The sequence below is a fragment of the Lagenorhynchus albirostris genome, chromosome 1, assembly GCF_949774975.1.
Source record: "Lagenorhynchus albirostris chromosome 1, mLagAlb1.1, whole genome shotgun sequence".
Lineage (NCBI taxonomy): Eukaryota > Metazoa > Chordata > Mammalia > Artiodactyla > Delphinidae > Lagenorhynchus > Lagenorhynchus albirostris.
Window position 1 is genome coordinate 65841159 of NC_083095.1, and position 24425 is coordinate 65865583.

At 38.1% G+C, this 24425-nt stretch overlaps 1 protein-coding gene across 1 annotated transcript in view; it reads right to left on the minus strand.

The window, feature by feature from the left end:
- AKAP6 (A-kinase anchoring protein 6) overlaps nt 1–24425 on the minus strand; it is a 373547-nt gene that overhangs the window by 114837 nt on the left and 234285 nt on the right. The window contains exon 8 of the mRNA XM_060143847.1: nt 13031–13151. Coding sequence (XP_059999830.1) covers nt 13031–13151 — 121 coding nt within the window. The remainder of the gene's footprint in view (nt 1–13030; nt 13152–24425) is intronic.

A 24425-nucleotide genomic window follows, 5' to 3' on the forward strand; every position in this document is an offset into this window, starting at 1 on the left:
AAACCCAAAAGGATGCCAAAGTAGACACAAAGAGGGGCAAGAAGTGAATTTATCACGAATCTTTATCAAATTCTCATTTTAAATGGCACACCTTTTAACCTTTTCTTTATTGCTTAAAATCATTAAAGCTTACAATTAATCACTAAAAGTATAAATGACCATATATGAGGATTATTTTTTTAAATAATGAGTATAAAATTTTTAAATACAAGAGTGGGAGTAAGTTTCGAAATTACATTTCAGCTTTTTCTTGACATTATAGAAGTGAAATTTAGTTTTTTAAGTTTCATATTCTGAATTGGCTTGCTATAGCTTTGGAAAGATGAGTCAGTCTTTTAGACTCTCTCCCCACTTCACCCTCATCATGACGGACTTGGATTAAAGAGCCAGCCAAAGTCCAAATCTCCTATTTTTCTCACCCCTTCATGATTAAATTTTTAGACACACACTCTTCTGAAGTCAAACCAGATTTTCTACAATGAAAGTGTCAGTAAAATCTCCTGGTAACTATGGTACAAGAACAAATTGTGGTGATATACTTCACATTTCAAATGACTGTTCATGTTTACCTATACTAATTGTTCTATTATTAGGCTTCGCATTTGCACACTTCATGTTATCCTCACATGTATAAACACTTGTACTGAGATTGTCTACATAATCAAGAATACAACAGTGAATACTACAGTTTGAAAGGTTGGAAACTAGACATAGAATTATGGTGATTAGTTGTACATTTTTGTACCATTTGTCTCAGACATGGATGTCACTGTCCTTCCCTTCCTCCCTCCCTCTTTTTTTCCCTATCACCATGTTTTTTCCCCTGATATCAACCTGGCCAAATCTGGGTACTCTGAGTATTAAGAACTATCCTTAAGGCACATTGGTTTTTCAAGGAGAGAAATTTTTGTTTTTCTTTTTATATATAATGTAAGAGGAAGCCATGAAGTTTTAGACTCAATTACCACAGCATGAAAATAGGATTGTTTTCTTGAAAAGGTAATGAGTTGATAGCATAGCTCTGATTAATAGGATCTAATTAATAGATTATTAAATAAGCTTTATTGGAAAAATGTTTCTCACCATTTATTTATTGAGTTTCTATTCTGTGCCAGGTACTGTGCTAAGCACTGGAGCTATATCAATAAACAACACAGACATGAATCCTGCCCTTGGAATGTGAAATCTAACAAAAATTATAATCATTCATTCTCAAATTTAGTCCACAAAGTTTAAATCTATCATATTATTTAAAAATATGCATTTTATTAATAACAAAGTACTCATGGCTAAATTATTCTCAAGGAGGGTTCTCTCAGGGAGGCACCTGTGAGTATTGAAAGGGATAATTCTATTGTAATGAAGGTAGCAAAATCCAGTATGCCAAATTTTATAACATAGAAATGAGCTCCAGACTGAAACTTGGCAGATATGAAAAGAGTTTGTATAGTTATTTATATATGCATGATTTAAATGTCTTGGGACAGCCAGCATGTCTGGTCCAAGGAGTCTGACTTCATCCAGATTCAATCCTGATGAAAGATTCTTTTAATTCAACATGTTAATACTTTGTATATGTGTGCATATGTGTAAACACACATAAATGTATGCATAAATGTGTGTACCTCTTCCACAGACTTCCTAGTTTCCAATGGCTAAAATGAGGTGACAAGGGGAATATCACAGATCACAAAGCTTTATGCAAATGTCTATGAACACATGGAATCAACCACTTAAGAAGCAGACGAAGTAGTAAATTCAGACGAGTTTCAGGGGTGTATAGATATCCTATTGGAGAAAGTTGTGGTCTGAGAAAGATTGGAAGAAAATTTGAAGTCAACCCCAAAAGCAATAAGGATTTTAGTCTGGTTGACTCTTTCCTAGCTTTAGAGAAAGAAAGTGTGTGTGTGTGTGTGTGTGTGTGTGTGTGTGTGTGTGTGTGTGTATTGTGTCTTAGGTAAATGAATCAAGGTTCAGCAGCAAGACCACTCTTCCCTCTTAGCTTCCCAGTGCGCCTCATTAGGGATAGAGTGTCACAGAAGTGCCTATTTTAAGAAAGTATGAGCTTCACAAATGCCCACTTTATTAAAAATATGCTTGGAATGCCCTTGTTTCTGAGAAATGCATTTGCTTCCTTGACAGGACTGGAAGGTGGTTTTTCTGTAAATGATATTCCTCTAGAGCATCTCTCCATGGGGACACTTCTTCAATGACTCCCTTTGGCAATAACAGAATCCATGAGGTTGAATCTTCCTTGGGCAATGCTGCCTTTAGTGCATCTCCCAAAATGACATAAATATTTTCGGCCTTGGCTTTCCTGAATCTGACAGAATATAACAGGAGGCTCCTGTTATGGCAACACTTCCCCAGGGTGCTGAGGTGCTTAAGAAAGGCTGATGAGTGGCTAAAGAACCAGCCCAAACCCATCATGTTTTCTCTGCAGATGTACCATCTAAATATTTAGGACTTTCTTCTTTCTATCTTATCACAAAAAGTTCATGAAGAGGGCGGAAATAATGTTCTTGCAAGAATTTTACCTATTGTAGAGAAGAGGATATGGGGCAACACTGAGCAGGCAAGGATCAAACCCTGACTTATTTACTTATTTCTTGTGGTAGTTATTGGTGCAGCTCAACAAATATTTCTAGTTTTCTGCCTTCCAGCATATAGTAGGAATGCATTTCCCCATTCAGTTTGGAGTAAGGTGGAGCCATGCGATTCGTTTGGGCCGATGATTGAGAGGAAGTGACAAGTGTTTCTTCCAAGTAGATTTAGTGGCTAGAGTGAGACCCTCCAGAAGTCTCTCTTCTCTTTGCCACATTGAGGGAATATTTAAGAGGGTGGCTGGTCCATGAGTATGATTCCTGGGGTAATAGCAATGTGAAGGATAGCTCATAGCCAACTTGTGATGGACATGTAGTATAAATACACGAGAAACAAATCTTTGCAGGTTTAAACCTTTGAGAGTTGGCGGTTGTTTGTTATCTCAGCAAACCCTAGCCTAATCTGACTGAGAAACTAGTTCTGTGTCTTTCAGGCTAGCCACTTAACTGTATTTCAGGCTCAGAGTACATGAAATGGGGAAAATAATCCATGATCATTGTGAGCATTAAATACAATGATGTACATAGGGCACTGACACAGTCAAATAGTAAGATTTGACCAATATTAATTTTTTTGTCCCTCTATCCTACTCCTATCTCATCACACACACACACACACACACACACACACACACACACACACACACACAGATACTTCCCTTCTTATCAAATGGTGAAGTAGGTAACATCTGCGTCCTTGGTCCCTTTTCTGGATTTCTTCCCTCTACCCACTCCCCACTCTATCTTCCCTTCTCAGTGTCTTTCCATTTAAACTAGATGTTAAAATTGGCATTTAATTCAATATTATTCTCCCCCTCCCCATAGATTATCTGCATCCAGTAGAGTACACTCTTTTTTACCACAAAGAAATGAATCTTAAGGATGGGATTTAAAGTTAGACATAGTAGTAAAACAAGGACAGAAAGGAAGGAGGTTAGAGAGTTTATCTGTAAAAGCACTATGCTTGAGCTTTGCCTGCCCCCTGCCCCATCCCCAGCCAAGGCTCACCAGCCTATTCTGAACAGGTACCTGGACTTCCTTTGAAATAACTAAAACGTTATTTATGTACCCTTCTAGCCCCACCTCCCTGCTTTAGGAATATATGCATGAAATCCTAAAGCTGTAAAAACTAGAATGATAATAAAGACGAAATATTTGGATTCAATAGCATATATATCTTATACACTTCCTTGTAGTTACAGTTACGATAACCAATGCCTTCCTGATGTAATTACATGAAACATTAAATCTAACATTTATCCTTTTACATTAAGACCACTTTGTCAATGACAATACTTGGTTTTCATCTTTAAACTCTGGTACTTATTTTTGACAAAATAAATAACCCCCAGTTCTTACCATGGCTGTCTGTAAAGTTTAATCACACATCATATAACTTTTTTTCTAGCTTCAAACCAGATTAGCTTACATATGAATATAACCACTACAAATAAGTAATTTAAAAATAGGAAATGCTAAAAAGTAGGTGAGGGGCATTTCCATTAAGTCACTGATCTGAAACATATCTATATAGTGTTGAGCGGTTCAGGAGCCAAAGGTGGCAGTGAACCAAACGCCCTTTCTTATAAGGAACTTAAATGTTCCTCTAATTTATTTTATAAAAACCAGAAAGAAATCTACAAATATGTAGAGTTAAAGCCAAATATCTCAGCTTAACATGGGGCGGGGGGGAACACTGCACATTCACATCTAATTAAGTAAAAGTCATTTTTCAAAAGCTAAAGGCTGAAATTTTCACAATTTAATCCAAATTTTTATTAGCAAACTCTAATGATTATCCTGATTGCAATTAATAAAATCTCCCAAACAGGTCAACTCATTTAAGTGCTATCTGTAATCATTTGGATTTTAACATGACGGTTATTACTTATTACCGTGAAACCAAGTAGCACAATGAGATATTGATTACTTTTAACCTTTAGATCCAAGGATTCAAGAAAGGTTAGAATAGCGGAACATTCTTCCTTTCTTGGCTGGCAAATGTATAGCCTTCAGGAGAATTCAAATGATTCCCATTGGCCAAGTAGATCCAAGATTAGTTCATTCTCTGGGCTGACAAGAAATGATGATGCTTTTAAAAATAACACCCAGCACGTATCTAGTGAAGTGTTACATTTATATAACCAATGGCCTCAAGATGTGCTTCACATCACAGCAAATCTCAGGCTGTTAACCCTTTACCAAGTTTTGTTTGTGAAAGTATCTTTGTTGGAATGAGATATTAAATATAATAGCTTTAATTGGAATAAACTCATCTCATTACACCAAGTTCTCTGGTAGGTTCCAAAAGGCTGAACACAATCACTGGCCACTGTTGGCCACTAGCACTTCTTTTGGTTTTCTTTTTTCCATGACAACATTTAGAAATAATTTTCACACTTGTGCCACTGAAAAGCAATGAGTTCTAGGTAGAGTCCAGCAAAACTATGGGCAAGGGAAACATAACAGTTATGTGTTAGATTAATTTGCAGAACACTTGGCATTATTATTGCCAAGTTGTCAAATTGCTCCAAGTTGTTCCGGAAGGTTGTTATTAATAGTATGTTTTCTGAGGAAAGTTCTGTCTACTTTTGGAACTGCATTTCTGTTGCCAAGGAAACTCCTTTAAGCACAGTTTTCTAGGAGCACACTGCTGCTTTTGTTTGCCAGTGTCCTATTCATATCATCTAAGTAAGCGTTTTATATGCTCCAGCCTGCAGTCCCAAATGTTGAAGTTTTAGCCCATTTAAGTTGCTTTTTCAAACATAGCTAATGCCTGCTATGATTTTCCTCTCCCTTTATCCCCGCTTCTCTCTCCACTCTCCACCCAAAGCCCCTCTCTCCCCGCCTTCTTCCCACTCTCCCTCCAACATGCCCAAACCTTACTATTCAAGGTTTATTTTTTTAAACAGTTGCATTAGGGAAGATAGTTTTCACAAGTTTTTGATGAATTAACTTCAATTTGAATAATAATTCCATAGGTTGTAGCATTAGTCCTTCAAGTGTTAATTATCTTTTCACTCTAAAATTAATGTAGTCATTTCCTACTGACTCCTCTACCCCATTTACTGAAGTGCTGAGGAAAACATGTCATTGAGTCCTGAGCCAGCCCTGTTGTTGTGATTAAGCGTGGTCACATGGCCCATCTCTGCCAAAAGGAGGGCCCTGAGAAAAGGTGACAAAGACAGTGATTTCCTGTCAGCAAAGAGTAAGACAGGGCTGTCTAGAAGTGATGCAAATGAGGGGAACTTTCCCCACGGCTTGTTTGATCCACTCTAGGCCAGAGCAGGCCAGGCCAGGGAGAGAGGGAGAAGCACAATACAGCAGAGGCTGCCCAGAGAGCCAACGCACCTTCCGGCCAGTGGCTCACCCGCCAGAGACAAAAACTGCTGGCGGGGCTTCCCTTCCTTGCCCCTCTGCACACAGAGCCAGCTATTTCTTGGCATACTATTCTCTTAACATCCTTCTTTTTTTTTTCCTTTTAAAAAAGCAAGGAAAATAGGTATTATAAGCTCCAGCATAAATAGTGTTTCATATATTGTTCAGAAACCACATCCATCTACTTTTTCTTCTAAACATTTTCAGGATAAGTTTTGCCCTTTCTCAAGAAAGAAAAGAAAATGAAAGAAAGAAAACATACACATATATTCAAGTATTCAGAGCAAACACTGATTAATCAAAGCTCAAGTTAATATGACAACTAATCTAAGGACTTTTTGAACTTTAATAAAAATGGAACAACAAAGTCACTTCTAGGTAGCAGTGGAGGTGGCCTAGGTTTTTCCATTCCGATCACTTTAAAAAAGATTAGATAATGTTTTTTGAAATATTATAATGATTTTAAGCATATTCTTCTTATCTTAATAGAGTTTTAATCTAACATACAATTAAGCTCTACAAATAATCTACTGGGAAAGAGGTAAAAAATTATCATTAGGTTCTTGTGCCTGATATATCTGGTACATTTTTACCTTGACGGCTTCAATAACTAGTAATTTGCTTCATTTTGAACAATCAAGGTAGAAAATTTAGGTACTGAAATTCCAGTATAAGGCCTAATTAACAGAATTTAATTTTTTGACGTGTACTTCTATTCTTGTAAATTTTTTTAATAAGTTCATGGATTTTCTTCTATTTTAATCCTAGCTACTATGACCTGGACTATGAACCAGCCTACCATTACATTTTTAAGAGCTCAAGTTCAGTCATAAAGGTATCAAGCCACATCTGAAATTATTTAGATCAATGTAGTCCAGAACAAAATGAAAGAGAACTATTGTAGAGGGTTGAATTTATAAAATATAGGAATAGCATGATTAATCTGTTTTCTATGATTGGTTCATAGCTATGGCATCATTTTGGCATCAACAGTTATAAAATAACAAGTCAACTATGTCCCATTTTTCTTCTTTTACACTGTATTTCTTATCCCCCAGAATTTCTTATCTCATTCCATACATGTTTCTTTTAAAAGTCATAATGCTTGTCTTATAATATACACCCAAATTCTCTAAAGTAACATTTTCTCCTTTAAAATTTAGCCCTTTCTTGTATCTGGCTTTTCTTCCTGAAACAATTCTTCTTTCAATGTTTTGGTTTTAAAAATTTGTTTGTGTTTGATTTTTTAGTTCTTATTTATTCATTCATCTACCCATGATTTTAATTTACTCCTTTATTCTTTTTTCTTTGGTTAACTTTGAATTAACTAATTTCAACTGCTTTTCCATCTCTTCAACGTTTATATTTCTTTCTCATTTTACTAATAACCTCTTCTTTTCCAATATATAATAACGATGTCCTTTCATTAATTCCATCTGGTCACACTATCATTGAAAGGAGCTACCTATGGGCGAGAGCTGTGCTCAAAATCTCTAACCATTACCTGGCAGAGAAAAAATAACTAACTCATTTGTCAGAAGTATTAAGTTCAGGCAGGGCTTCCCTGGTGGCGCAGTGGTTGAGAGTCCGCCTGCCGATGCAGGGGACACGGGTGCGTGCCCCGGTCCGGGAAGATCCCACATGCCGCGGAGCAGCTGGGCCCGTGAGCCATGGCCGCTGAGCCTGCGCGTCCGGAGCCTGTGCTCCGCAATGGGAGAGGCCACAACAGTGAGAGGCCCGCGTACCGCAAAAAAAAAAAAAAAAAAGTATTAAGTTCAGAAATCTACTTGTAAGAAATATTGTGGTTAGGCATTTCTCTACTATACCATTCTAACCCCTTATATAAAAAAATCCTAAAAGAAAATATCTTCGTTTCTAAGTATCAAAATAAACAATTTCTCCAAAGGAAGTATAATGTTTTTTCTCATGGAAAATGTAAATTTAGCATTTGACCACATTTCCTTCTTTGCTTTCACTACCAGGAAACCCAGAATAAACTTTTAGGATCATCTTTAGTAATTGTGTAGGACCTTATAGTCTATGTGCCTACACATTAACTCTTCTCACAGAAATAGAATCCAGCTTACATATATTTTCCCAGTTCTGATTTGTACTTATTTATTAAAAATATTTTTATTGTTCCCCTGTGAATTTTTATAAGTTCTTACAACTTCAAACCAATAACAAAATAAAAATGCAATTAATATGTTTAGTGAGCATTGTATTATATGGAATGAATGGTTCTTTTCCTTTTTCACACAGGATATATTTTTACAGATATGCCAATGGAGAAAGATAGAGGACACTTTCATTTTTCCCATAAAGCAGAAACCATGAGTAACCAACCCTCTAAATTAAGTATAGCATCTTCAGTGTAAATTCCCTGAAAGTATACAGGTCTTGGTTGAAGTGAGTGTTAATATTGTTTTTTTTTTTTAAGTTGGAAGGGTTATTTTTAACCCCTGAGAAGTAATATAATCTAATATTTTATTGATGAGCAACAGCTAAGCCATTCACTCAAGGAACAAATCTATAAATGTGGTGTTTTAGTGAGCTTCACACTACCTGAGAACAGCTCTTGTTTAATTATAACAATAATCACCAGCCTACAACTTCTGAATTGGGCCCTTGAACTTAACCCTTGAAACCCCACACCAATCCAGGACGGCTAGGGGCTCTGTCACCTGTGCTCTGCAGGTGGCAGAGAACAGCAGTGCCCTGTGGCAAGGAAAGAAGCCCATGACAGGGCACAGCCTCACGGCACTCCAGAACCAGCTGCGCCTGCTGCAGAGGGCAAGGCGGCAGCAACAGCCGCTGCCTGGCCTCCAGCTCTCCCATCATGGAGATGCTTCCAGGCCACTCAGCCTATAAAATATATAGGATGGGGGAGGAGGTGTCTTGAGCTTCCCTGAACCCAAGAATAATGCCACCTTTGATCTGCAGATATGAAAAAATGAAGCTTTTCCTTTGCAAGTGGGTTTTAAATATTTCTCCATTAATAGTTAATGCACATGCAGACAGCTCCCTGTGATTATGAATTCTGGCTTCGTAACGCTAGTCCAAATAGGAGCTGAACTTTCAAAATCATGGTGTTACTTTTGACAAATTAAATTGTCCTACTTAGGAAGGTAGCAGGAATGAAGAGAAAGAAAATGAGAGAGTGGGAGTAAATTCTCCTTGGAGCTGATTCTCAGATTGAGGAAGAAAAAGACGAGAAAAGACTACATTTGTGTTTTCTAAGCTGATGATACTGCCAATGTTTATTAGAAAATAGCTTCAGAAGGTCCCCATTCTGAGGCTGAGCCAGACCGAAAAGGGGGAAGGAAAGACATTGGCAGTATGTCTCACTGTCTCCAAACAAAGAAGAAAACATATTTAAGGGAGTGGTTACTTTTTAATAAGAATCAGGTTGTTCTAATGGCCCTGCAGTTTAAAACTAATCAGAAAGAAAATGATCTTAAATTTCTAACAATCTGAAAATAACAAGAAATGTTTTAAACAGATAATCCACTTTACAGCCCACTGTAATATTAAGGTTCTAAATTATGTGAGGTTGTATCTATGTATTCTTTGCTTGTTAAACCTAATTCTCTTCCTTTAAAAGTTCCTTGAATATTTTGCTGGTTTGGGGTAACCAAGATATCATAACAGGTGCTCCGCTCAGGAAGTCTGCTGAATGAATAGTCTGGGGTCTTTATCAGAAGTTCCATATCTAGGAGTTTAGGTCACATGATCTTCTAGCAGAGACAAGAATAGAAAATAAACAGGTAAAGTCAGGAAAGGTGGTGTCTAACATTGAAAATGCTAAAAAATCTTCACACTCACTGACGACCATCTTACTATCTTTTCTCTAACCTAACATTTCCAGAGGTGATTTTCAGGCATCAACCTAGGACTAAGTAATGCAGAATTGGGGTCTGGGCATGCCTATGCATACCAGGAAATCAGCTGAAAGATGAAACAGAGAGAGCCCCACCCCAGGGAAAGGAGAACAAAAGTTTCAGATTCTACGATAACAGGAATAATGATTCTGTCCTGATCTACAGTTCCGGGAATTTTACCATCACTCAGTTGAAGGTCTCTCTTAAAAGTTTTTCACCCTCATTGTTTACATGAATAGCAGGGATCATGAGCTTCAATCCCATCCTTAATTGTTTTAACTCAACAACTATTAGTTCAATATCAACCATGTAAGGTGCTTTGCTTAATAACAAAGAATACAAGGGCAAAGCATTTTTCTTGCTGTTATACAAGCATTTTAAGAAATGAAGATGATGTAGATAAGTTGAGATAGATTGAAAATGCTATGAAATGAGTTGGGTGTCCAACTGAGTTGTCACAATGACTAGAGGAACATGAATAACAAATGTCCTGTAGTGGAAGGAACAGTTGCACAAACTAATAAAAAATTGTTTTGTCCCAAATGTCAATGGTACCCTTGGTGAAAAATGCTGATGAAGCATTGGTAATTTTTAGGGCCGACAAATTTTAAGGTTAAAGATGATTAAGGTAGACTCAAATGGTGTTGAAAGCCTAGAAAGGCCGGGGACCAACTGAAAAGCTTTAGTCCTTTAGGGGTCTCTGTGATCAACCGGCTCCAAACCTCCTTCGCCCAAGGCATTAGTTTTGTTGATTCCTAGAAAAGCAGATTAGAACAGAGAAATGGGACACTGAAAATGTTGACCTAACCTAAGAATCCCTGGGGATTCTTGGCAAAGACCTGAGATTAATTTTCTTCCCTCAGTTTTTCTAATTCAGGAGCCACCCCAAGTTCTAAATTACTCCTTCATCAATATCCTCAGGATTGCTTTGGAGGTTTCTAAACGTCTGGAATAATTTGGGAGCTTATATAAAGAGAGACTCTCTACAAACCTATAGCACTGTCCTTGGTTTCTAACATAATCTTTAATTTGTTTACAAGCCTAATGCAAAATCAGTGCTAGTCTAGTGAGCTTAGATATGCTGAGCATCTGAAAGAAGAAACAGAGGACATGAGTCACAAATGAAGAGCCCCAGTATAAAAATGCTTGGAGGGCTTCCCTGGTGGCGCAGCGGTTGAGAGTCCGCCTGCCGATGCCGGGGACGCGGGTTCGTGCCCCGGTCCGGGAAGAACTCGGGAAGAACTCACATGCCGCAGAGCGGCTGGGCCCGTGAGCCATGGCCGCTGGGCCTGTGCTTCCGGAACCTGTGCTCTGCAACGGGAGAGGCCACAACGGTGGAAGGCCCACGTACTGGAAAAAATAAATAAATAAATAAATGTTTGTAAAAATACTATAATCCAGAAGTACTGACTGGGTGGAATAATGGCCTTCAATATGCCAGAATGGGAATTCTCAGGCAGAGCACTTACAAGGAAACCACAAGTAAAGGAAGAGTGCACTTTTTGTTCAATGTCTTCCCATTAATTGTGATGTAAATTATATGAATGTGATTTTGACAAAGAATAGCACTGTTTCTAAAAAAAATAGTGGTTTATGTGCAAAATACAAAATGCATCAAGAAGAAAAGAAATGTTATTTGGCATCATGGGTGAAATAAAATCTGAGATAATGGCTTATGATTAGATAACTTTTGTATTTTTTTTTCTTTTTTGGCTGGACTTTTAATGCTTAAGTCTTAGGAATGAAACAAATATTTTTGTACCATTAAATTAATATAGATTTATAGGCACTTTTCACACATAATTCTTGATCCTGGCATGAAATGCGAAATCACCTGGCTTTGGTTACCTTAGGTTGAAATTGTTACTCTAACAATATGTGAGGCCAGAAGATGGTAGCTTTGTGGGTAATGTGGACAGCTATCCATATAGGAAACAGCTAGTAGTCAACAAACTTGATTAATGTTGGACAGAATTCTTTAGGGAGTAAAATATCACCTTTTGCTGAGTCCCTAGGGAGCTTATATCTTCTCTTAACTAAGATGATCCCCGAGGGACACTAATTAAAGTCTACCAGACCCTTGAAAATAAATCTCTCTCTGTAGACGAGGTAAAATTTAAAATAATATATTAAGGAAAGGTAACTTAAAATGATAAAAATTGGAGAAGAAAGAAGACAACTTTTATTTGACCTTGAATGTACTTCTTATTCTATAAGAAATTTTAAAAAGCTAGAGGGTAGTTGTTTCTTGTCATTATACTGTTGCTGATTCTGTGGTTAGTTATTAATTTTATTTTTTATGATTCACAATCTGCTCTTTGAAATATGCCATATGCTCAAAGCAATTCAAGGATGACAACTGTCAGAATTACTCCAATAAAAATTGCCTAAATGAGGAAGATTTACTGCAGTCTGATATTTCAGTGGAAAGTCCCTCTACCCTCCCCAACTGCTTTTTCAGACACTGAATCTTACAACCATTTTTTTCAGTCAAAATCTCATGGTTGTTTTGTAAGAACTTCTAAGACTATTTAAATAGAATTGGTAAAACACATTAAGCTAGGGGTGAATTAACAGACATGGAAAACAATATAGATAGTTATTAGATGGATTGCCTACAATCAATATGTTGAGTACAAAGCCAGTTTTCTTAAATCACATGCAAATGCATTGACTTAATTTGACAACGTCTGCGCTACGTAACACCAATAAACATTAAATTGGACAAGGCCTGTACCCCGGAAGCAGCAAGCCAAACAGAAGGCAAATTTCTTTTATCTCTGGGAAGATCTGAGGGGCGGATAGACTCCACCTGAGTACTCCAATCAAAACACATTTTGTTAAATGTTACCAATCCATTTATCCTTCATTTTGTTTCAGTCTACTTATTAATGCAGTTTCATTTATTGCTATTCATCTTGAAGATAAACCTTTGTCCTTCTATAGAATTACACCAAATAGAATGTGATAAAGGGAACTTTCTTGCAATTATGATGTCCATGCAGCCTGTCAGCACACAAGGGATGGAAATGAGTTTGGGGACAGGGAAGAGAATTCTAATAGACACCATGATACATACAATGAACGCAAAAGATATCCTGAGAGAAAGACTTGTCAGGCTAATCAGATCTTCCACAGCAAGGTAAAGGCAAGAAGGGTAGCTCTGACCTTGTAAAGATGCCGCTGCTGCTCCTCTGACATCATCAGGTCGTGACTGTCCATCACGAGGGACTCCATGTCAATCAGCCAATCCCAGAGCTCCTGATATTCTGAATCAAAGTCCAGAAGCCTGAAGATAAGGCACAGAATGTATTATGCATAAATACAGTGTAGTTGTTCAAATCTCATATTACAATAATATATTCTTGAAAACCTGTGATGTTCCTAGGTGATACCTATAAAAAGAGAAGGAAAAATTCTCTGTGTGGTTAAACAGAGAGCAAAATAGGAACTCAAGCTTGTGACACAGCCATTGCTTAGATTTTGAAAACGTAACCTATAATTCTGATGCTCATACCTGAGACATATCATGGCTATTTCCACTTGTTCACCCTTTCTGAGGACTTGCAGCATTTGAACAAAATGATTACTACTATGTCCTTGAGAAAGAGCATTGCCATATTTAACAGAATGAGAAATGGAGGGTCAGTGCCTTGTGAAGGTTACACAGTCAAGAACTTGGGGTAAAAACAGCACTCTCAACATTCAAACCCCTTTCTCTATGACTAGATTTTCCACAGATATTGCATCCCAATACCTTCATGATTAAGAATACTAATTCAACTAACTTCTCTAAAATGATCACAATATAATATCATATCCAAAATATTATTTTCACTGGGAAGTGACTCAATCATTTATCTGTCCCTCTGCTGTCTATCTGCCTATCTCTGCAAACATATATCCTACATATATTGTCATGGATGAGTAGCCAGCATTTCAGCTTAACACTCAGGGATAGGCTTGAGTGACTCTGGTAAGCCAGTGAGAACCAGGGGCAGATCCAGTATGAGACAGGTGTTCCCCACAGACATGTAGGAAACAAAGGTAAGGACAGGAAGTCAAAACAATGAATCTCTGAATAGCCAGCAATCATTAAAATTCAAAGGAGGATCACTGTGGTTTTCAACAAAATAAATCATTAGAATAAGGAGCTTAAGAGGATTAATGTGATTCTCTCTTGAAAGCTTGGTGAATAAGTAAAGCTCAGATTCTTCTAAAACACTGTGATCAGAAAATGAAAGCGCAGAATGAAAAACTATGACTGTGTCCTTCTCCCCAAAATCATCCCCCTAAAAGAAATCCTAGAGTCTTGTCAAACTCTAACTGAGCAAAACCCTATCAGTACTAATGAAGCAGCAGCCTCAGGTATGAATCTGAATTTATCAAGTGAGCATTTTATTACCACCTTGTTCCTGTCTCTATACACGAAATGACTGCTTTCCAAGAAAATGAACATCCACGTTTCATAACTTACAATTTAATCTTAATAGATTTGTCAAAAAAATTAAGGTGTGTCTGGTGATGAAGGAGACTAGATCTAGAATTGTCTAGTTTATTTTAATTACTTTACCATAATTATAAAGCTTCTTGATTAGAACCATAAGTGCCCAGGACAAGGATGATCATTGGCTAACACATAGAATTAATTAATAAATGTTTACTGAATGCCAATGATGGGTATAGGTGATGTAGCCGAAACCTTTAGTAAGGCTAAGGTGGTCTAGAGCAGTGCTTTTCAAACTCTAATGTGCATATGGCATAGCTGAGGAGCTTTTTGAAATGCAGATACTGACTCAGTACTTCTAGGGTGGGGCTGAGATTCTGTGTTTCTAATGAGTGTTGGCACCTAACAACGCTGCTGGTCCTGGGTCTCACTTGGAGTAGCAAGGACTTACAGCATACGTGTGAAATCTGAAATAGTAGCCCATTTCAAAATACTACCAAACAAGCCAAAACCACTGCAACAGGGACAAATAAACCATCAGCCTTTCTTTATTCATTCTGTGAGTGACTAATAAGGAATGACTAATAAGCATTTGCTCACACGACGGGCACAGTCATTTAGAAATACCTCCTGAATTATGTTCATTGTTTTTCTCTCCTTGCACCCTCCCACATTTTGACCGTAAAGACAGGGCAAAGGTGGAATGCTATCCCCCAAATTAGGAGAGTATGATCCTAATACTTGCATACGGGAGAGAATATCCAGGGGAATAATAAAAGCAAAGGGTAAAGGAAGGAAAAAGCTCACCCCTTCCATCTCAGTGGATTTGGAAACTAAGAACAAAATAAAGGTAAGAGGAGCAGGTGCTCAAATGTGTGTCCGCCCCTCTCTTGGCCTAAGACCTAAAGGGAAAGCCAAAAGCACCAGGATGTCAGCTCTGTTTCCTGCTAGGAAGTCTGGGAGATTGCCTTAAACAATGTCCTCACAATAACCTGAAGTGGAGATGTTGTAGTCAGAGAGCTGTGGTCAGGACTCCCTTTGCTACCCTGTTCTCTCATCCCCCATGAAGAGACTGTTCTCTCATCCTTCCATGAGGTTTCTTGGAGTTCAGCTGGTGAACTTGACAGAGGTGTTGCCATGGCAACAAAGACACAATGACCACCCCCCCACCCCTGCAAGGAGAGCCAGGGGGGCCTCTGAAGCCAGACCTCAGGGAGTTGGCTGGGCCAGTGAAGGCTGAGATGAGGCTTAGTCAGCAGGAAATACCTCCTGACCAAGCCAAGAGATAACAACACAGCCACAGCCCTCTGTCGCGAGCAACCTCATAATGTTGGGGGCAAGACCCATTTCACTGAACCCAGCCAGCCTGCACCCAGGGGCCACATTATGCCAGGGGGCCTCACTGTACCCCAGAATCACAAGGTCATGTAAGCCCGCTATATGCTCAGATGTCATCCTGCACAAAAGAAGGGAGAGGAATAGGAAATCTCAAAAACAGCATTTATCCCAAGAGGTTGTTCCCTAAAGAGAAGGTTAATTTGTTAGGAGAGGCTACAAGCATTTTGTGTAAGAGCCTGAACTCTGATCTTAAAACCAGCCTTTTTTCCCTTGCTGTACCAGGGAAGTATGTATTTAGGAAGTCTCATAAATTAGCAATCAGTAAGAGATAATAAGGAAGCCTGTTTTCTTTTCTATACGTGTATGATTTAAAAAGAAACTTTGATTATGACTAAACAATTCAAGGGCGAGGTATGAGTTTATCTTTGTATCCCTAATGCCCAGGATAGTACCTGGTAAATGATGATGATTGAATGTAGATAATGAAATCAAAAACTTTTAGTAGGACCAGAATGACTTCAGAAAAGCAGTATGTGATAGAGATAATATCTCATCCCCAAATGCCAATACCAACCAGTGCAATATAGACAGACTTCATTTGTTCTGAAGGTGAGATTTTGCCTTCAGTGTACAATGGTACATTTGCTTACTTGAAATGATTATATGCAGTATATTCTCAATTAATGTGAGTTGCCTTCCCATTCCTCTCACATCCTGCTTCTATATTAAAAATTAAAGGAGATTTATGAGTAGATTTTAAATAGATGAAAACTGCATATGGGATGATAAAATGTTCACAATCATGGAATTTTTTTTACTAGCTCTTTAACATGTCTTTATATCCATTGAGCTGTTCCCTCCTATTATTCTCCCTATCAAAGGACTTGGAACAAAAGCCATTTCTTCTAGTTAAATGTACCTCAGGCTCCTTCTCGGATGGTCTACACTGGAGACCAGCGAGTGGTGAATGAACCTAACACAGATACACTTCCTCCAGTCTAGTCTATTTTCATCCTAGCTGAGAATATTTAGGCTTGAGTTTGTTAAATATGGTAAATGCTTTGGTTCTATAGTTTGTTTCATTAAGTGTAGAATCGGCGCTAGTGTTTTCTAAACAACAAATTCTCATAAGGTCCTAATACTGAAGCCAAAAACTTTTTTTTTTTTTTTTTTTTTTTTGTGGTACGCGGGCCTCTCACCGTTGTTGCCTCTCCCGTTGCGGAGCACAGGCTCCGGACGCGCAGGCTCAGCGGCCATGGCTCACGGGCCCAGCCGCTCCGCGGCATGTGGGATCTTCCCGGACCAGGGCACGAACCCGTGTTCCCTGCTTCGGCAGGCAGACTCTCAACCACTGCGCCACCAGGGAAGCCCGACAAAAACATTTTTTAAGCATTTGTGCCTGATTTCAGGTTCTTTGCCATGTGTTAATTCACAGCTTAGAAAAAAACCTGACAGTTTTCCAAAATTAGTGAAATCAAATACATAACTTTGTAGCAAATCAGAAATAAATTACTAGAATTTCTTTGTTGGTTTTTTTGAAACCTTCTGAAATGACTATAATTTAACGTGCTCATTATATTAGGAAAATCCTTGGGTAAAGGAAGTAGCTTACTGTCTTATGTTTATATTACCTGCAAAGGTGTGCTGTATACTAGTGATTTTTATAAAAGATGTTTTCCAGGGAAAATGCCAGCTACTATACAGGAAAACAAAATAGATCATAGATGAGTAAATTTATCAGGGGTAGCATAGAACTAGTTAACAGTTCTACATCCCTTTGAAGAATATGCTGATTCAATCAGCTGAATTCAGAACCAGGTACTTTTTTTTTGAAGTCCCGGTGACAAATGCTCTCTTTTTAAACGGGAGAGAGAGGTGACTGAAATTGTGGCAAGTAGTTCAGAATCTTATAAAGGCTACAAGTACAGGAACTACTCTTTTGGAGGGATTTTCCTTATAAAATTTTCTTTGTAAATGTGCTTGGGTTCATGTCAACTCATTCACTCAAATATATAATCTCCTAGATGTTAAAAGGTCTCAAAGCACACCTTTTCAGTACTCTATGAATATGTTATATTCTCTATGAAAATGTTACGAGGCAGACTTGTATAATACTCTAAGAAGGTGTTATAAATCAAACACATGACCAAAATGCTATTCTTCCGGACATTTTTCCTTTAAGTTGCCACATACCTGAAGGGTGCACAACAAAAGAGTTGGACATTCTATTGTAGGTATGATATAACCAGTTTCGGAGCTTTAAAAGCTTCATCATGGTATGAGGAGAAAGCCTTCTAAATCAAAGTCAGTTTTTGTTAGACAAATACAGAATTATGTGTTTATTTATTTTATTTATTTCATGGTCTGAAATTCTAATAGAGACAGAGACAAGACTATGGAAAAATAAATGTGCAATTTTTTCTTTAGAGTTTATTTCTAAATTTGGGCTAACTACTATTGTAATTGCCAAAGGTATTTCCCAATATCTTGTTCACCATTTTCTCTGTCTTTTTAAGGTTAAAAAAAGATTCCAGGGCCTTTCACCATAGAAATAAAATATTAACAAGCCTGTTCAGTATCATTTTTCTGCAGATTGGATAGCAATATATTATTTGTGAGGCCGGCACAGTCTAAGAAATGATCCTTCCTCTAAACCCTGGTGGGAGTTATGTTTGACCAGCTAAGTGTTTGAATACATAAATGCATTCAGCCTTTGGTATTTAAAGTGAGCATCATTAACTCAACATTTCAACTTAAACTTTGCTTAAAAGATAAAGTTTCACCCAAGTGAAATCAATGGGAGGTGTGTGTGAATATATGAGGTTCCAGCTTGGTCCACTAAGGAATTTTGATTAAACCAGACACCAAATGAAGAAATCATCAAAATAGAGCAACTATTAGTTGAAGAAAAAATAATACTAAAAAGCCCTGGAAGTTTTTCTACCTAAGGCTGAGTAATACATATTTTGGAGCATTTAAGAATCCATCTTTTGTAAACTGAATGGTTCATTTCACACCAACACATCCAAAAACACAAGATAGGTTCCTGAGATACCAGCTTGTCTATGTTGGAACTTCTGTTAAATGATCCAATTTTCCTAGCGTGTTTAGCATATTGATTCTTTCCCCAAATATTCACTAAGTGTTCACTGTTCACTTTATTTGCTCAAGGAAGTTTGCCTCTGGTTTTCAAAAATGACACTAAAGGTAATGGTAACAAAATCTTGTAAAAAAAATAGTTTAAGAATATTACTGAAGTAAAATACTAATAATAGATTAGAATTTCCCATCATCCTCTATTCCACGTGTCATGTAAGCACAGAAGGGAGATACAAGAGTGGCACCTAGCCCAATCATAATATCATTAAAGAATAAAATTTAGCTTTCCAGACATGATATCTGATATGCACAGTTGCATGTAGAATCCCTTTCCACTCTAAACATATTAAAGTGTGGACACTAATTTACAATTTTGAATGAAAATTCATGAGCCACTTCCTCATGAGAAAAGCAGTCTGCCTTTGCCATTAATAAATAAAAAGGAATATGGAGTTCTTTCCGGCAGTAATTTTCTCAATTCTCATATATACCCATGTACATATGAAAATGTCTAAGAAAAGTAAGATCAACCCTACAGATTTGTTCATGACTTGGCCCCACTTTCTCATGGTCTCATGGACAGTCTGTCCATAAACACTTGCTATTAAAATAAAAGCCATAAAGCAAAAAAATTCTAACCTCCAGGATTAGCCATAAAATTAGAAATATTAATGTAAATTTCTAGACGTATTTAGAGGATTCTGTTAGGCTGTCAGGAAGTCAAATCTTTCTCTAAATTTTCAGATAATACACTGGACTAAGTTCTAGCCAAAAAGCTTGAAAACATTCTGAAGAATTTAGAATCAACAGTGATTCTAACACAAATGGGAGAACCTATACGTCCAAAGACAAAGCAAGAGATGATGTTTAAAAAAAAAAAAAAAAGATATAAACCTTCCTATGTCATTGTCTGTGTGTTAGACGGGGCTGGATCCAGACTTGCTACTAGCACACTGGTGAGCATTGGGCAGCTCAGCCTTTGGTAAAAGGTCTACTCCACCCTAGGCCTCCCTGTTTTTCAAAGATTTAAGAAGCAACAGAGAATATTTACCCTCAGGGTTAGGGTAGGAGGTAAATAACCTAGAAATAACTCTCGGCCACCCAATCCCTAACAAAAACCTGGAGGCAGACTTAATATGGAGACCTCTCCCAAAATGACTTTGTCTATCTCCTCCATCAAGGCTGACCCTGGCCACAGAGTGCTATGCTCAGACTACAGGGTTCTGGTTACTCGTAGAACGGCTCTCAGTGAATTGTGCTTTGCCATCACTTCTGCAGCCTACGTCAAAAAACTGCCTTGGGAATTTGTTTTCTCTTATAGGGATGTAGTATCACAGATGCCTATCTTCTCCTTGAAGAACTACAGCAGAAATTCCTCTCAGGACTCAATGGCATAAGCAGCTGTTTCCGCAGCTTTATATATTATTTTTAATCTTAGGACACTATGAATTTTCTGATGGATGAGATTTCACTCTTTTCTTTGGATGTGGAAAGCTTAGAGCCAAATCATTGCCCTTCTTGAGGACATGCATAGAATATGCATTTGTTTGTTTTCTTACACATGTTTTACTTTTGCTTAACTTACTTCAGTCAAATATTTATTCTATTTTATTGTAAATATTTTTGTAAGTTGACTTAAATCCTTTGTGAAAGACATGGGGGAATGCATAAAGGAATAAATTTTAAAGAAAAGAATTAAGCTCTGCACATTAAAATGAGGTAGATTAGATTTGTCTTAGGTTCCCTCATATCTCTGTCCTTCAACAGACCCCATAAACTCTCCAAAGCAGTACAGAAATTGTTTGAACATTATTAAGATGGAAAGGATATATATATATATATATATATATATATATATATATAATTGTTGACTTTACCGTTAACTTTGTTAACTTTAAAATAATGTTCCCCAGAAATTATGCCACTACCTCTCTGGTTTACCCTTTGTTGGCTCCTGGCATGGATGGCATTAGATTACTGAAGTGGAAGACTGTCTAGGTCTAAAATTAGTTTAAGGTATTTGCACATTAGAAGGATATAATATCATGATCCCAAATGAATACATTTATACTGGTGAGATTTTTTTTTTCAGCCCAGAAAGACCTATTTTAATAATCACATAGTGCCTAGAATGTCAGTTTTTCAGAAGGTAGTCAGGCACTTTTGGCTCCTTTGACTACAGGCTGTGTTGAGATCTTACTGTTCAATAACACCACAGCACAAGAGAAGGTGCAAAAAGAACCGGAACTGAACACTGAGCAGCTGTTCATTAGTTTAAGACAGGAGAAGAATCAGGGGAAGAAAATAGAAATGCAGTGTGGAAATAAGGTCTCTTTGGGCTGTCTAGTGATATATCTGCAAAAGTGTTCTCAACATTGGCACACGTAAGAGATAGTACTTCATGTTATGGCTGGTGTGTACCAAAAAGAAAACATTTTATGTAGCAATGTTCCAAAAACACCCATTGAGCAGAAATTCCAAATTGTCATTTTTTTTGTGTGTGTCTTTGTGTGTGCATGTGAGAGAGAGAGAGAGAGAGAGAGAGAGAGAGAGAGAGAATATGAGTGAGCATGAATGTTCATCCCACTGCACAGAGATATTTTTGGCCTTTTGCTCAACAGAAAACTAGAAAGATCACCCTGCTGCAGTGAAATCCAGGGGTGATTATATCGCTTCTCAGGTAGTTACAGTCATTCAGTGTATCTTATTGCTTAATTAATTTAGAGTCAAATTTGATCTTTAATCAAGCAATGTTTTAAATAGTGATATATTTGTTTTCATCTGTCAGTATCATTCCTCTTTGGGAGTGTTTTTTATATATGGTGTATATATATATCTGTGTATGTTTTCACACTGATCCAGGGATACTTCTCTTACTAAAGGAAAATGGACTCATCTTTCCTGCTGAACGTTTAGCCTTTTGTCTAATTAAAGTTCACTGAGTTCAGCCTGTTGTGCTTGGAAATAACCTATATATACTGTTTGTATTTGGAAGTAAAATTTACGCTAAAACCTTACAGGGTGAATACTCCTGTATTCTTACACACAGAGCATAAACCTTAACTACATATCCATCTGTAGACGTTGCCCAAATTCCCCTACAACCAGAGGAAGCCTGGCATATGACTGAGACTGAGGTATCTTCTAGAACTTTACCACAAAAACAGAAGTCTCTAAGAGCTCCCTTGGGATTCCCTCCTGATCCCAGGAAGCAGAGTCAGGAAACATCTCCATGCACTTCTGCTTCAAATTATTATTTATGGTAACCCTTAATACGTGCGTGAGTGCACGCTCACACACATGCACACACACACACACACACACACACCCCTACATACACACCTGAAATCCTCACCCTCATTCTACCTGACCTTTTCCTAATGGCTAGTATCTATGCATCTTTTAAGACAGCTCAGATGTTCCCTCCTCCCATAAACCTCCCTGACCCCTTCTAGCCAGGCTGGATTAGGCAAGCCTCCTAAGTATCCCCATAATACCGTCTATCTGGAATTTTGACCATCATTTCATAAGGTTGTATCTGAGTGTCTCTGTCTTTCTCCCTCACTAGACAGTAGAGATCAAGTCATATGTATTTTTTCCATTCCTAGCACCTCATACAACTCCTTGCAACATAGTAGTTGCTCTGATGCATATTTCATTAACTAATTTTTCACATATCTATTACATTCCAGGTATTTTAGACATTTTCTTATTGATTATTGTAGTTCAATGCTGCAAAAAGCATGGGAAGTAGACTGGGATAATAATCAGTCTACTTAATAATAGGAATAATAAAATAATAATAGGAATAATAAAATATTACTATTTTACAGACTGAGATATTGCATACTGAGGAGGTTAAGTGTCTCAATCAAGGTCACACAGCTAAAAAGTAGCAGAGTGCCAACTTGAATCCAAATCTTTAATTTTTAATCATGTATGCTCTCTCTCCTCCTTTAAGAAATTAGACTAGAGTGACTGTATGACCGTCCCTAAAAATAAATGTTATTGTGCGTTTGGAAGCAATCAGAGCAGACCTAATGCATTCTAATATCTAGGATCATGACATGTTGCCTGCAGCTTTAAGACAGAAAATAATAGTCAACTGTAGTCCTCAATTACTGCTAATCAAGATATCACATGGAATTTTCAATGGTGTAGTTTTTATTTTAGAAGACTTCTATAATAGAACCTGAAAGAGTCTAACTGAAAGAAAAACGTTCCTATTAGCCATAGCTTTTAAAACGAGCATTCTTAGAGATACTGTTATGTCTACCTGGGGTAGATTTTATGGGATAGACTACCACAAGGTAAGCTCCTAGCTCTCTTAGCCTCTACCACCTCATAGTTACCATACTGTCCTTGTTGATGGTTGAGGAGCCCAAGACACTCCTGAGCTCCAGACCTGCTTCCTGGGCATTTCTACTTAGATGTTATGCAGATCATAAAAAGAACTATGTCCCAAACACTCAGTTTCTCCCCGCCCCCCTGCTCCTCCCTTTCAGGGGAGGAGCTGTCTTAAATGCCCCCCATCCACTCAGTGACCAGGGCCTGTCTTCAACGTCCTTCTTTCAGTTTCCATTCCTGCTGTCTTATTAGCTCAGGCTCTAACTATTTCTCACATGGATAACTGGAATAGCCTCTTAACCGATCGCTGTCTAGTATTGCCCATGGCAATGTATTCTCCTGACTGCTGACAGAATACTGTTTGAAAATTGCCAGTCTAGTCTTGCTGGGATCCTTGGCTGGTTCCAGCTGTGTGTACACACTGTCTCCTTTGTGGGAGACACTCTGGCTGTCACTTCTGACCCGGGCCATCCTCCATGGACACTTCTCCTAGCAGGCGTTCCTGACTGACATGCTCCTGCCACCCTTTGGGTCCCACTGTCTCTACATCCCCAGTGCCTAGTAGAGTCTGCACTTCCTAGTTGCTCAAGAGTTACTAAGAGTTGAATGACACGAAAATCATTTGAATCCAAATCCTCCTAGTTTCCTTCTCCCCCTTGAGCCAGCAACTGGAGCATCAGAGTGGTTCCTTTTTCTCCCTCATTCCCCTCAGCCAAGGTTTACCGACTCTTTCTGGCTTCAGCCTCCAATCCTGTCTCCACTTTTTCCATTACTGGTCTCCGCCCCCAGACTTTCCAAGTTAGTACATGTGGAGTGGGACTCAGAATCTGCATGTCTAACAAATTCCCAGGAGACACTAATGCTGTTGGTCCAGACTTTGAAAACCACTAAAGCAATGGTTCTCAATGGAAGTGGGCATCAAATACATCTTGGGCCACTCCTGCCTACTGAGTCAGAATTTTTAGGGAGGCGAGACGGGCAGGCATTTTTTGGCTTAAAAGCTGCATAGGTAATCCTGATGCACTATCCTGGTTAAGAACCATGAACTCAGTGATTAACTCTAGGATCTGGACTTCACTTGCTTCCTAAGCCTTATTTTTCACCACCCCCCTCCAACTTTCTACCCTCCTCTCCAGTCATATGGAACAGCAGGTAGTCTAATGATTCCAGACCTTTGCTCCCTCTCTCAGACCCCCAGATCCGTTTTAGTTATTCATTTATGCATCAATGCATTCGCCGAGCACCTAGCACATTCCAGGGTGCAGGGCTGAGTGTGGTGAACATGACAGGCACAACCCTGCCTCATGGAGTCTACACTGTTTGCTCTGAGCT